Source organism: Camellia sinensis, chromosome 13 (genome assembly GCF_055761805.1).
Source record: "Camellia sinensis isolate YWXY chromosome 13, ASM5576180v1, whole genome shotgun sequence".
In the NCBI taxonomy this organism is placed as follows: domain Eukaryota; kingdom Viridiplantae; phylum Streptophyta; class Magnoliopsida; order Ericales; family Theaceae; genus Camellia; species Camellia sinensis.
The window spans coordinates 56,863,439-56,875,847 of NC_138973.1; the positions used below are offsets into that span (position 1 = coordinate 56,863,439).

General features: G+C 39.4%; 1 protein-coding gene across 1 annotated transcript; it reads right to left on the bottom strand.

The window, feature by feature from the left end:
• Positions 1-11,922: 11,922 nt before the first annotated feature.
• On the bottom strand, positions 11,923-12,405 carry LOC145805402 (G-type lectin S-receptor-like serine/threonine-protein kinase LECRK4). Its single transcript, XM_082900532.1, has one exon. It carries the CDS (start codon positions 12,403-12,405, stop codon positions 11,923-11,925), a length of 483 nt encoding a protein of 160 aa, XP_082756658.1.
• Between the last annotated feature and the right edge of the window lie 4 nt (positions 12,406-12,409).

The window sequence follows — 12,409 nt, forward strand, 5'->3', positions numbered from 1 at the left end:
TACAAGATCACTAGGTGCAAGGTTCAAGGATGTCGGATGCCTAGATGATAACATCTCGGCCTAGATGATGACATCTCGACCAAGACGCCAAGGTGAAGATAGAGGTCAACCAAAGTGATTCCAAGATGGTCCTAGGTGTAAGAGGTTCTAAGGTGTGACCTAGGCTTAAGATAACCTCGGCTTAACACACACCAAGCGAGAAACAAAACATGCAAGCAACACTTAGACAAAACAAATCAAGGTCTGTAAATGCAACTTAACAAAACAAATCCATGTGTATGCATGTGAGCATGACCAAGATAAAGCGAGGGTTGTTACAAGGTGGGAAAAAATATTTAATCACTTTATAGATGACTACACTAGATATAGTTATGTTTATTTAATTCGAACCAAGAATGAAACTTTGGAAACTTTCATTCAATATAAGAATGAAGTTGAAAATTAACTTGGTAAGAAAATCAAGAAACTTAGGAGTGATAGAGGTGGTGAATATGAATCACCTTTTGGTGAATTTTGTAAAGAACATGGAATAATTCATCAAACCACCGCTCCTTACTCACCTCAGCAAAATGGAATTGCTGAAAGGAAAAATAGGACTTTAAAAAAAATAATGAATGCCATATTAATAAGTTCTGGATCACCTCAGAACTTGTGAGGGGAAGCAATATTTTTTGCAAATTATATTTTAAATAAAGTTCTCTGAAAGAAAGTGAATCAAACACCTTATGAATTGTGGTATGGAATAGTACCATCCTACAAATATTTAAAAGTGTGGGGGTGTTTGTCTAAAGTGGCTATTCCTAGTCCTAAAAAGACTAAGATAGGTCCTAAGACCATTGATTGCATTTTCCTTGGTTATGCCAAGAATAGTAATGCATATCGATTTTTGATTTATAAATCAGAACATACCGAAATGCATGTAAATACTATTATTGAGTCTCGGAATGCATCTTTCTTTGAACATGTGTTTCCGAATAAGATTGGACAAGAGACTAGTAATAAGGAAAGATCTTTTGATGCTATTACTAGTAATGATTAAAAACAAGATCAAGAGCACGAGCAAGATCAAATTGATGAAGAGGAACTTAGGCGTAGTAAACGTGCTAGAACCTCAAAATCCTTTGGTCCAGATTTTCTAACATTTTTTTTAGAAAATGAGCCTTTAACTTTTAAAGAGGCTATGTCCTATCCTGAAGCTCCTTTATGGAAAGAAGCTGTCAATAGTGAAGTTGAATCCATCTTGCAAAATCACACTTGGGAATTGGTGGATTTGCCACCAGGTTGTAAACCTCATGGGTACAGGTGGATTTTCAAAAGAAAAATAAAAACGGATGGATCAATTGACAAACACAAGGCAAGACTTGTGGTGAAAGGTTTTAGACAAAAAGAATGTCTTGATTACTTTGACACATACTCACCAGTTACTAGAATAATATCCATTAGAATGCTAATTGCCATTGCATCTCTATACAATCTAGAAATTCATCAAATGGATGTGAAAATCGCTTTCTTAAATGGTGAGTTAAATGAAAAAATTTACATGGAACAACCAGAAGGTTTTTCTGTTCCAAGAAAAGAAAAGAAAGTGTGTAAATTGGTTAAATCATTATATGGTTTAAAACAAGGGCCAAAACAATGGCATGAGAAATTTGATAAGGCAATGATGTCAAATGGATTTAAAATTAATGAGTGTGACAAATGTGTTTATATTAAAAACACAGACAAATGTTATGTCATTGTATGTCTTTATGTAGATGATATGCTCATCATTGGTAGTAATAATGACATGATTAAAACTACCAAGAAAATGCTGAATAAACATTTTGACATGAAGGACATGGGCATCGCTGATGTAATTCTTGGTATGAAAATTACCAAAACATCAGAAGGTTATGCTTTGTCAGAATCTTATTACATTGAGAAAATATTTGACTAATTCAGCAAAGATGATGATCATCTTGTTAGAACACCTGTAGATGTTAATTTGTTTCTATCTAAAAATGTACAGGAAAGTATCAATTAGAGTATGCCCAAATTATTGGAAGCTTAATGTACTTGATGAATTGCACTCGGCCAGATATAGCTTATGCAGTAAGTAAATTAAGTAGATATACGAGTAACTCAGGAGTAGAACACTGGACAACAATTATAAGGGTTCTTAGATATCGCCGATTTACTCGTAACATTGAGCTGAATTATACTAGATATCCAGCAGTACTTGAAGGATACTGTGATACAAATTGGATATCGGATACTAGAGACTCAAAGTTCACTAGTGGGTATGTCTTTACTCTTGGAGGGGCGGTTGTATCTTGGAAATCCTTCAAACAGACTTGTATTGCTAGGTCTACTATGGAATCATAATACATAGCTTTAGATAAAGCTGGGGAAGAAGCAGAATGACTTCGCCACTTCCTTGAAGATATTCCAATATGGTCAAAACCGATGTCTGCTATATGCATACATTGCGATAGTCAATCAACAATAGGTAGAGCACAGAGTCATATGTATAATGGTAAGTCACGACACATTCGTCGTCGACATAATACCGTAAGACAACTACTCTCTAATGGAATTATTTTCATTGAATATGTGAAGTCTAATGACAACATAGCGGATCCACTAACCAAAGGGTTAGCAAGAGAGTTAGTTGAGAATTCATCGAGGAGAATGAGACTTAAGCCTATTAAATAAGAATAACCACAATGGCAACCCAACCTAGTTGACTGGAGATCCCAAGATCTAGGTTCAAAGAGACAACCGAGTTTTGTATGACTCAGAATGATCACTGGGGAGTCAACTCCTACCCATTTCTTTGATAAAATAGTGATGTCTGCAGCGTTTTAGGTTAAGCAATACTTTTAATAATTCTTATATCTAGGTATACCTAGTGGAGTATGGCATGATACTCTTCATAAGAATCACCTATGTGAGTATGAACTGGGCCGGTTCTATGAGATTTGTGAAGGGCTACAATTCTGTAGAGCACTCATGAAAGACCAGGTTGTTCAGGGCCAAAATGAACAGAATAGTGAGAACAAAACTGTGTCTGGGGATATACTGTGTGAGTTCTATTGTCTTGGTTTACACAAACGGCTGAACAGTTCATGACTTCATGTTCACTGGTTAGCTAGTAAATCCGATAGTGTCTCATAAGGGAAGGTTCAAAGCCAAAAGCTACCTATCCTTTGCAGAATATTTCCAATTTCTGTACTCTCTGTATTTAGACCATGTTTTTGCATTTTCTCTCCGTCAAATTCCATTCATGTGGGGGATTGTTGGGAAAATGGTGCAATATAGGCTTATTTTGGGCCATCTTTGAGCCCAAAATTGAGTGGGCCCCAAATGTCTTTTGGGGTGGGTTCGAAGAGGTGACGTGTTCCTTGCCGCGTGGCAAGTCACACGGTGAAGACGGTTCGTCAAAACCATTTATGAGTGAATGGAAAGTTGACGTCATTTTTGGGTTCAAGGAATGAACATTTAAAGATTTAAATATGGGTTTTCTTTTAATGGTTTGTCCCACATTGAAACTTTAAGAGAGCTTTTTTGTATATATAAGCTCTAGACTACAACACTTGGGTTGGGCCCCAAGGGGCACCCCAAGTTTGTAGAAGGGAGGAGTTATGGACAAAGTGAACCTTAACCCAAACCACCACACACACGCGCGCGCTGCCGCCGCCGCCATCCGGCCGAGCCGTGCGGGACGCGGGTGTGGGTGGTGGGTCGGGTTGGTTCTAATATTAATTTTTTAGATAAAATGCTTTTGAATTTTTTCAAAAAAATTATTTTAGAAATTTAATTCCAAATTTGAATTTGAAATTCAAATTGTTGTCCATAATTTTGTGCCTCTTTTCTAAACCAAATTCCACAACAGATTTTTAGTCCAAACAGTTTATTAACTGTTCAAAACCGGACAGATTCATAATTGTCCAGACAGATTCAAATTCTGGATAGTTTTGTTGCAAATCTGTTTGAATTTTGAACGATATCTGTCCAATTCAAAATAGCACTTGTTCAAATTCAAATCTGAATCTGTTGAACAGATTCACACCTGTTCGGACAGGACTTGTTGTGCCTATAAATACCAACATTCCAGCAGAGTTATAGTATCCAAAAACAGTCTGAATTTTATTTCTCTTGCTGTCCAGATTTATCTATTTGCATTATTCTTCATATTAGTTTTACGAATTTTTTATAGAGAGTATAGAACACAAGGTTCTAGTTCGCCGGACAAATTTGTTTGAAGTGCTACTACAAATTTGTGAAGATCATTGTATCCTGGGAGATAGACGCCACATAACCGTAAGCACCGTAGCGGGGCGAATCTGTCTTAAGGACAGAGTGTCACACACTCGACTTGGTCTTTAAATTTTTAATTCGGTTTGGTAAAATAAATTCTGTAAGTTATTTATTTTATTTTGTTTGTTTTAGTTTCGATTTATTTTATTTACACAGAAAATTATTCCAACAGCACATTCCATCTTGTTAGTAATGGGCGCCCATGTGGCATGACCATTTAACATTTAAATTTGATCATTATCCAAATAGGTTTTGAATTTGAATTCAAACCTATTTAGGATAACCACTCAAGATACAGATGTTATCAGTTTTAACTGATATGGATAGATATTATAATATATAATATATCTGATATATGGTTATGGGTAATCCAAGTGAGAAACAACGATAGTCTGTTTCTACCCATATACTGACTCTCTCCCAAAAACACAACGATCAAGTCTTTGACACTGTGGTTTGTGTGGGTGATATTCAATCTGTGATATCACTCCACTGCTGGGTTGGTTCATCAAGAAGTTTTCTGGAAGCACGTGATTTATCCAAGAAGGTTCTATCATCAAGAAGGTATGATCAGATTCTTTTATCCGCTGCACTATCTGTGTTTTTAAGTTTACATTGGTATCAGAGCGTGTTAATGGATATTTTCGTGTTTTCCTCATGTGTATACTTTTATATGTATATGTATATATTATACACATGAATATTTGTAGAAAAAAAAAATTTCAGATTAGGAGCATAAAAATATTTTTTTATGTTCATTATTGTCTTTTTTCATACAATAAATAGTTTTATTTTGAAAAAAGGAGTCCGGCAGTACAAAAATCGGACCAGAAAACACCCTGGAAGGCGGTGCGTGGTCTGCACGCGCCACCTGACGCCGTGGGCCGTTTCCACGCGCCACCACGCGCAGCCACGCGCCTCCACGCGCCAGCTGCTCAACCGACGCGCTTGCACGCGCTCTCACGCGCGCGTCAGCGGCGCAGCCACGCGCGCGCCCTCAGCGCCACGCACGCGCGCCGTGCTCTGAGCCGCGGGCTGAGCCGCGCGCTGAGCCGCGAGCCGAGCCGCGCGCCGAGCCGCGAGCCGAGCCGCGCGCCGAGCCGCGATCTGGGCCGCGTGCTGAGCCGCGCCGTTTTCCTCGGCTGGCTTGGCTGCTGGCGATTAGGCACTGTTTGTTTTGTTTTTAATTCTGTATTGCGTTAAATGGTCATAATTAATTCATTACATATTTGTTTTATGCGTGGCTTATACTGTTAGACTCAGAATTAATTTTTCTACATTCTGTAAAATTTTGAAATTTTTCAGAAAATATAAATTATTTTTCCTGTGTTAATAATTCATTTTTTATGCTTTAAAATGATTCTGGTATTGCATAAATAATTTTCTGGGGCTGAAATATTTATTGTAGACTTCTGAAAGGTTTTATTATTTACTGGTAATATTGTCTCATTTTATCAGTTTCTGGATTTTTTATTTCTAATTTTATGTGTATTTATTAGTCATTTAAAATTCCAGAATATTTCAGAAAAATTTCAGAACAATGTACATTTTAATTATGGCATAATCTGAATATTGTTTCTATTTACTAGTTTCTGGATTTTTTATTTCTAATTTTATGTGTGTTTAATTAGTTATTTAAAATTCCAGAAAATTCCAGAAAATTCCAGAAAATTTCGAAAAATGATATACACTTTAATTATGGCATAATCTGCATATTAAATACAATTTTTGGTTTTTTAATATGTTGCAATTAAAGAAGCATGATTAATTATTTATTTGAATTCCATCATTAAATAAATATAGCATGAGTTGTTTGTAATTTTATATTGAGATGCTATTGTATGGAATTTATCATGCTTTGTATATGCCATAAATAGTGGGAGATTGTTTGATTATTTTTTGCGCATGGAATGAAATTAAATTTTGATAATTATCACTAGAGGTGCAAGAGATGATTACGAGCATAGCAAATTTTCGATCTTGAGACATGTGTAAAATTATCATTATTTAATTTAGATTCTTTTTTGCTGCAAAATATTTTGTTTTGTGTTGCTATCATTAATATCCCCTGCGCATTTATTTACTCTGTATGTAGAAATGGCTGCTAAGACAGTGGTGGCAGACTTAACTAAGGGAGAGAAATTGGATGGCGACAATTATGACATATGGCGCCGTAAGATCCAATACCTCCTCAATGAGCAAAAAGTGTTGACCACACTTGAACAAGTGATGGTTGAGCCAGAGCAGGGCAATACAGCTCAACATCGTCGTGATCTTGAAGCCTTTCAGACTTGGCGTAACAAAAGTTTGAGCATTGCCCGACTGCATTTGAGATGTGGGAAGCTCTCAAGCAAAAGTTTGGTATTACCTCTTTGGCAAAGCTACGTGGGCTGACTATGAAGTTTGACTCATATCAGAAAAGGGCGCATCACTCGATGAAGCAGCATTTGAGAGTCATGTCAGCCATGATACGTGAGCTTGCGGCTGCTGGGCATAATTTGACTCAAGAGCAGCAAGTACAGGCTGTGATACGCTCTCTGCCAAATTCTTGGGAGCAGATGAAGCAGAACATGATGCATAATGAGAGTGTGAAAACATTCGAAGACATATCGCGTCATTTGGAGCTAGAGGCTGAGCGCCTTGAGGCGGCTAAGTCTGATGGTTCTGCTATGGTGGTTGAGTCAAGCTCACGTAGGACTTCTCAGTTCAAACGTGGAAAAGCAAAAGGTGCCCCTAAGAAGCAAGCAGCGGCTGCGCTTAAGCCCAATGGCGCTAGAAATTTCAAGCGTAGGGGCAAGAGAGGTGGTAAGAAGGCAAAGGCTAAATTGACATGCTTTAACTGTAACAAAGAAGGACACTTCGCTCGGGATTGCCCTGAGCAGAAGAAGGTACTCCCTTACTTAATTTCTCGCATTCAATGCTTTGTGTCTAGTCAAGCATTAATTGCTCATTCTCCTCATTTTTGGGTTGTAGACTCCGGAGCAACAGACCACATCGCGAGGGACAAAGTAGGGTTCGTTGAGTATCGTCGAGTACCTGCTGGGAGCAGAAAAGTTTACATGGGGAACGAGTCCAGTGTGGAGGTGCTTGGCATTGGCACATTCAAGCTGGAAATGCGACGAGGGCGCACCTTGTATCTTCATGATGTTCTTTATGCTCCGGATATTCGGCGAAACTTAGTTTCAGTTATTAGCATGATGAGCCTTGGTTTTAGCTTTTGTTTTGAGAATAATGGTGTTAGCATTTATTTGGGAACAATTTTTTATGGTTTTGGTTATCTTTCAGATGGTTTTTTAGTTTTGGATGTGGATGATTCTAGTATTAATAAAAATGCCAATGGCTCTATTTCTAATATTGCATCTTTTTGTGATAATGATTCTATGAGATGGCATGCTAGATTAGGCCACATAGGGCAAGACAGGATGACTAGATTGGCTAGAGAAGGTCTTTTAGGCCCACTCGCTAGAGTCACTTTGCCTACTTGTGAGCACTGTCTTGCTGGAAAGGCAACAAGAAAACCATTTGGGAAAGCCATAAGGGCATCTATCCCATTGCAACTTATTCATTCTGATATATGTGGACCAATGAATGTGAGGGCAAGGCATGGAGCCCCTTATTTCATCACATTTATAGATGATTGCACACGTTTTGGTCATGTCTATCTGATTTCTCACAAGTCAGAAGCATTGGATTGCTTTAGACGGTATGTTAATGAGGTTGAGAATCAATTAGACAAGAGCATTAAAGCTCTAAGGACTGACCGAGGACGTGAGTATCTATCTGAGCAATTTAAAGTGCTCTGTGAGGAAAAAGGAGTTATCAGGCAATTGACAATTCCTAGGACTCCGCAACAAAATGGTGTAGCGGAGAGAAGGAATCGCACATTGCTTGACATGGTTAGATCAATGATGGCGCAAGCTAATCTTCCAATTTCTTATTGGGGAGATGCTTTGTTGACTGCTGCCTACGTCCTTAACCGTGTGCCCTCCAAATTAGTTCCTTCCACCCCATATGAGATGTGGACTGGCAAAAAGCCTGATTTGGGCAATTTGCGGCCTTGGGGTTCGGCAGCTTACATACACAACGCTTCTCATAAGTTTGGGAAGTTGGGCCCTAGAGGAAAGAAGTGTATCTTCATTCGCTATAGTGAGCATTCTAAGGGCTATGTGTTTGTTGGGGAGCATCCGGATGGAAGTGTGACTGAAATTGAGTCGCGAGATGTGGATTTCCTAGAGGAGGATTTCCCTAGCAGAGGTGAGGTAACTAGAGAAGTAGAATTCTACGAGATGGAGGATCTACTTGAAGGCGCACCTAGTAGCTTAGTAGAGAATGAGGAAATAATTCCTCAAGCTCCTAGGGACAGTAGGAGCGATCTACCTACCCATGGATTAGATCCAATGGATGAGGATTCTCAGGATTCTCAACTACGTAGAAGCAAACGTGGAGCTATACCCCGTCGTCGTTTTGAGATTGAAGGGGAAGCATTCATGATTGCTCCGAGTGATGAGATGGAGCCTAAGAATCTCAAGGAGGCTTTCTCATCCCCTGCTAGTAAAGAATGGAGTACTGCAATGGAAGAAGAAATAGAGTCTATGAAGAAAAATCATGTCTGGGACTTGGTTGATTTGCCGCTAGGGCGCAAGACTATTGGGAACAAATGGGTTCTCAAAATCAAGCGCAAGGCGGATGGTTCCATAGAAAGGTATAAGGCTCGCCTAGTGGCGAAAGGTTACACCCAACGAGAGGGTGTGGACTATGAGGAAACGTTTTCACCAGTTGTAAGGTTTGCCTCTATTCGCCTAATCCTGGCCATAGTAGCTCAGTTGGACTTAGAGCTATATCAGATGGACGTTAAAACTGCATTTCTCAATGGAGAACTGGATGAAGAGATCTATATGGATCAACCAGAAGGCTTTGTGGCAGTAGGTCAGGAGCGCAAAGTTTGCAAGCTTCAACGATCTATTTATGGCTTAAAGCAATCATCCAGACAGTGGAATCTGAGATTTCATCGAGCCATTATTTCAAATGGGTTTACGATGATTGATGAAGATCACTGTGTGTACGTTAAGCGGTCCAAGGACATTTTTCTGATATTGTCATTATATGTAGATGACATATTATTGGCTGGAAATGACAAGGAGATGATTGTCGCCACTAAAATGCGGTTGTTCTCTACATTTGAAATGAAGGACATGGGTGAGGCGAGCTATGTGCTCGGTGTTAAGATCCTTAGGGATCGCTCTAGGAGACTTCTTGGTTTGTCTCAAGAGACTTACATTAAGACTATTCTAGAGCGGTTCCAGATGCAGAGCTGCAAACCCATTGACACTCCTGTTGCAAAAGGCGAGAGCCTAAGCCTTGATATGGGTCCTAAGACTCAAGAAGAAAATGAAAAGATGGCCCGTGTTCCCTATGCAAATGCTGTTGGAAGCTTGATGTATGCTATGATGTGTACACGTCCTGACATTTGTTATGCAGTCGGATTGGTGAGTCGTTACCAATCTAACCCAGGACCAGCTCATTGGAAAGCAGTTAAGAGGATATTACGATATCTTAGAGGAACTGCAGATTACACACTTTGCTACCAGAGTTCAGATCTACATCTAGTTGGCTATTGTGATGCTGACTGGGGAGGAGACCTAGATGAGCGTAAGTCTACTTCAGGATATGCTTTCATGCTTAGCGATGGTGCTATTTCTTAGAGCAGTAAGAAGCAATCCTGCATCGCCTTATCGACCATGGAGGCTGAGTTTGTGGCTTGTTCATCTGCCGTTCAGGAAGCCGTGTGGTTGAGGAGATTCCTTCAGCATTTGGATGTTGTCACACACACTTCAGACCCTGTGACTATCCATTGTGACAGCATGGCTGCACTCGCTTACGCTAAGGATCCTAAATACCATGGCAGAACCAAACACATTGATGTGAGGTTCAATTTTATCAGAGATATTTTGGCGCAGAAAGAAGTGATCCTGGAGCACATCCCTACGAGTCGCATGGTTGCGGACCCTTTGACTAAGCCCATTGCTAGAGATGTTTATCTTACTCATGTTAGGGCTTTAGGACTACGTAGGTGGTGATATTTTTTATGTGTATTCAGTTGAACTCATTTTTTGGGGATATTTATGCCATTAGTATTCATACTTGTTTCTATCACACATTTATGTTTACTATTTTTAGTAATGGTCTGTGAATTAGCATACACAAAACAATTAAATTGATGTTAGCAGGCAAGATTGGCCCACTCACACGAGCAATCGCCCTTAGCGCTGGGTAGCGAGTAAGGATGAGACTAGAAGCTAAAATTATCCACTAGCTATGTCGCCTTGGTTGGAGCCAAGATGAGGTCTTGTTAGAGACCGACCATGGATATGAGAGTACCCACTTTTCCATGATATGTCTGTTATGGATAGCCAGATGCGAGATCTCATTTGATGCCTGAGAGGCGAGCAAATAGAGAATTCGAGTTAGACGGTAGGAAGCGACTCGTGCGCTTAAGAGCGACTAGACTAAGATCTGTATGGTGTGTGAGTTTAACATCACTCTTTGGAAGAGTAACTCCACTATAACATGCATTCATACTGCATGTGCTTATCGACCCGTTAGCGAGGTGAAAGAATGGATCCCTGCTTCTTCACCGTGTGAGTCCTAAAAGTCATTTTTTCCCTAAATGACTTCACTTTGTGCCTTTTGTGACCTTTGACTATGTCATAAGATGAGGAGTTGATGTTCAGCTACTTTGGTATGTTGCCTGCGGTCATGTATGATTCGGCTTTAAGGGACATTACTGGGAAAGCGGTCAATTTCAAATTGAATGATATGAGGGTGAAGGGAAGATCATCTAGTTCTACATCTTTGCTCTATATTCACTGTCGACAACTCACATCGCTCTTTATAGGATGCTGATTGGGTGTGAATATAATGCGGGACCTAGGAGAGTCAAAACATGCTCTTTGAGGGATTAGAGATGTTTTTTTTGGACTGATGTAGCTAGATGGGTCTGGGTACATGAGACACTATTTCTATTCTTTTTGGGTTGATGTCTCTATGCTGACTCATATTGAGTTTCTAGTATAGAGCTCCCACTTGCAGGTGTTCTCAGCGGTCGCACGGTGCATTGGCTAGTATGAGATTGTTCTTTTTGGGGAGATTGAGATAGAGATGTGGCAGTGTCATGCCAACTCATGTGCGAGTGGGAGATGTTAGTAATGGGCGCCCATGTGGCATGACCATTTAACATTTAAATTTGATCATTATCCAAATAGGTTTTGAATTTGAATTCAAACCTATTTAGGATAACCACTCAAGATACAGATGTTATCAGTTTTAACTGATATGGATAGATATTATAATATATAATATATCTGATATATGGTTATGGGTAATCCAAGTGAGAAACAACGATAGTCTGTTTCTACCCATATACTGACTCTCTCCCAAAAACACAACGATCAAGTCTTTGACACTGTGGTTTGTGTGGGTGATATTCAATCTGTGATATCACTCCACTGCTGGGTTGGTTCATCAAGAAGTTTTCTGGAAGCACGTGATTTATCCAAGAAGGTTCTATCATCAAGAAGGTATGATCAGATTCTTTTATCCGCTGCACTTTCTGTGTTTTTAAGTTTACACATCTCCACCCTCCAATCTACTGTAAGACAGTGGCATTTTCTTCTTCCAACATCTTTTACCACCAAATATGGCAACAGTACAAGAAAAATCATGCAAACAAGACTGTTCGCACAATTTTTGATTTTCAGGGTCAAAAACTTCATAATCTCCAAATGGGAAATTCAATCCCGAAATCAACTTTAAATCATACAAGTCTTCTGGGTTTCTTGATCCATCATTTACTCCACAACCTAGAGGGAAATTTGGTTCGCAGCCACCAAATTTGTCATCTGGATCTATAACAGAAAACCCAGGTGGGCAATGGCAGCTAGGAGTGCCACTATTTTCTTCGCAAATATTGACCCCACAAACACCGCTACTATATCTGTCCACCATGTTACAGATGTTGTCAGGGATGTATCGAAGAACTGACCAGCTTTGGTCAGTGACAGAGGTGTTCAAGTAAATATATTGCCTAAAAAAACCATCAAAATCCATTGTT

Excerpts from the sequence above, each read along its gene's own strand:
- LOC145805402 (XM_082900532.1), bottom strand. The coding sequence starts at position 12,405 with ATGGATTTTGATGGTTTTTTTAGGCAATATATTTACTTGAACACCTCT.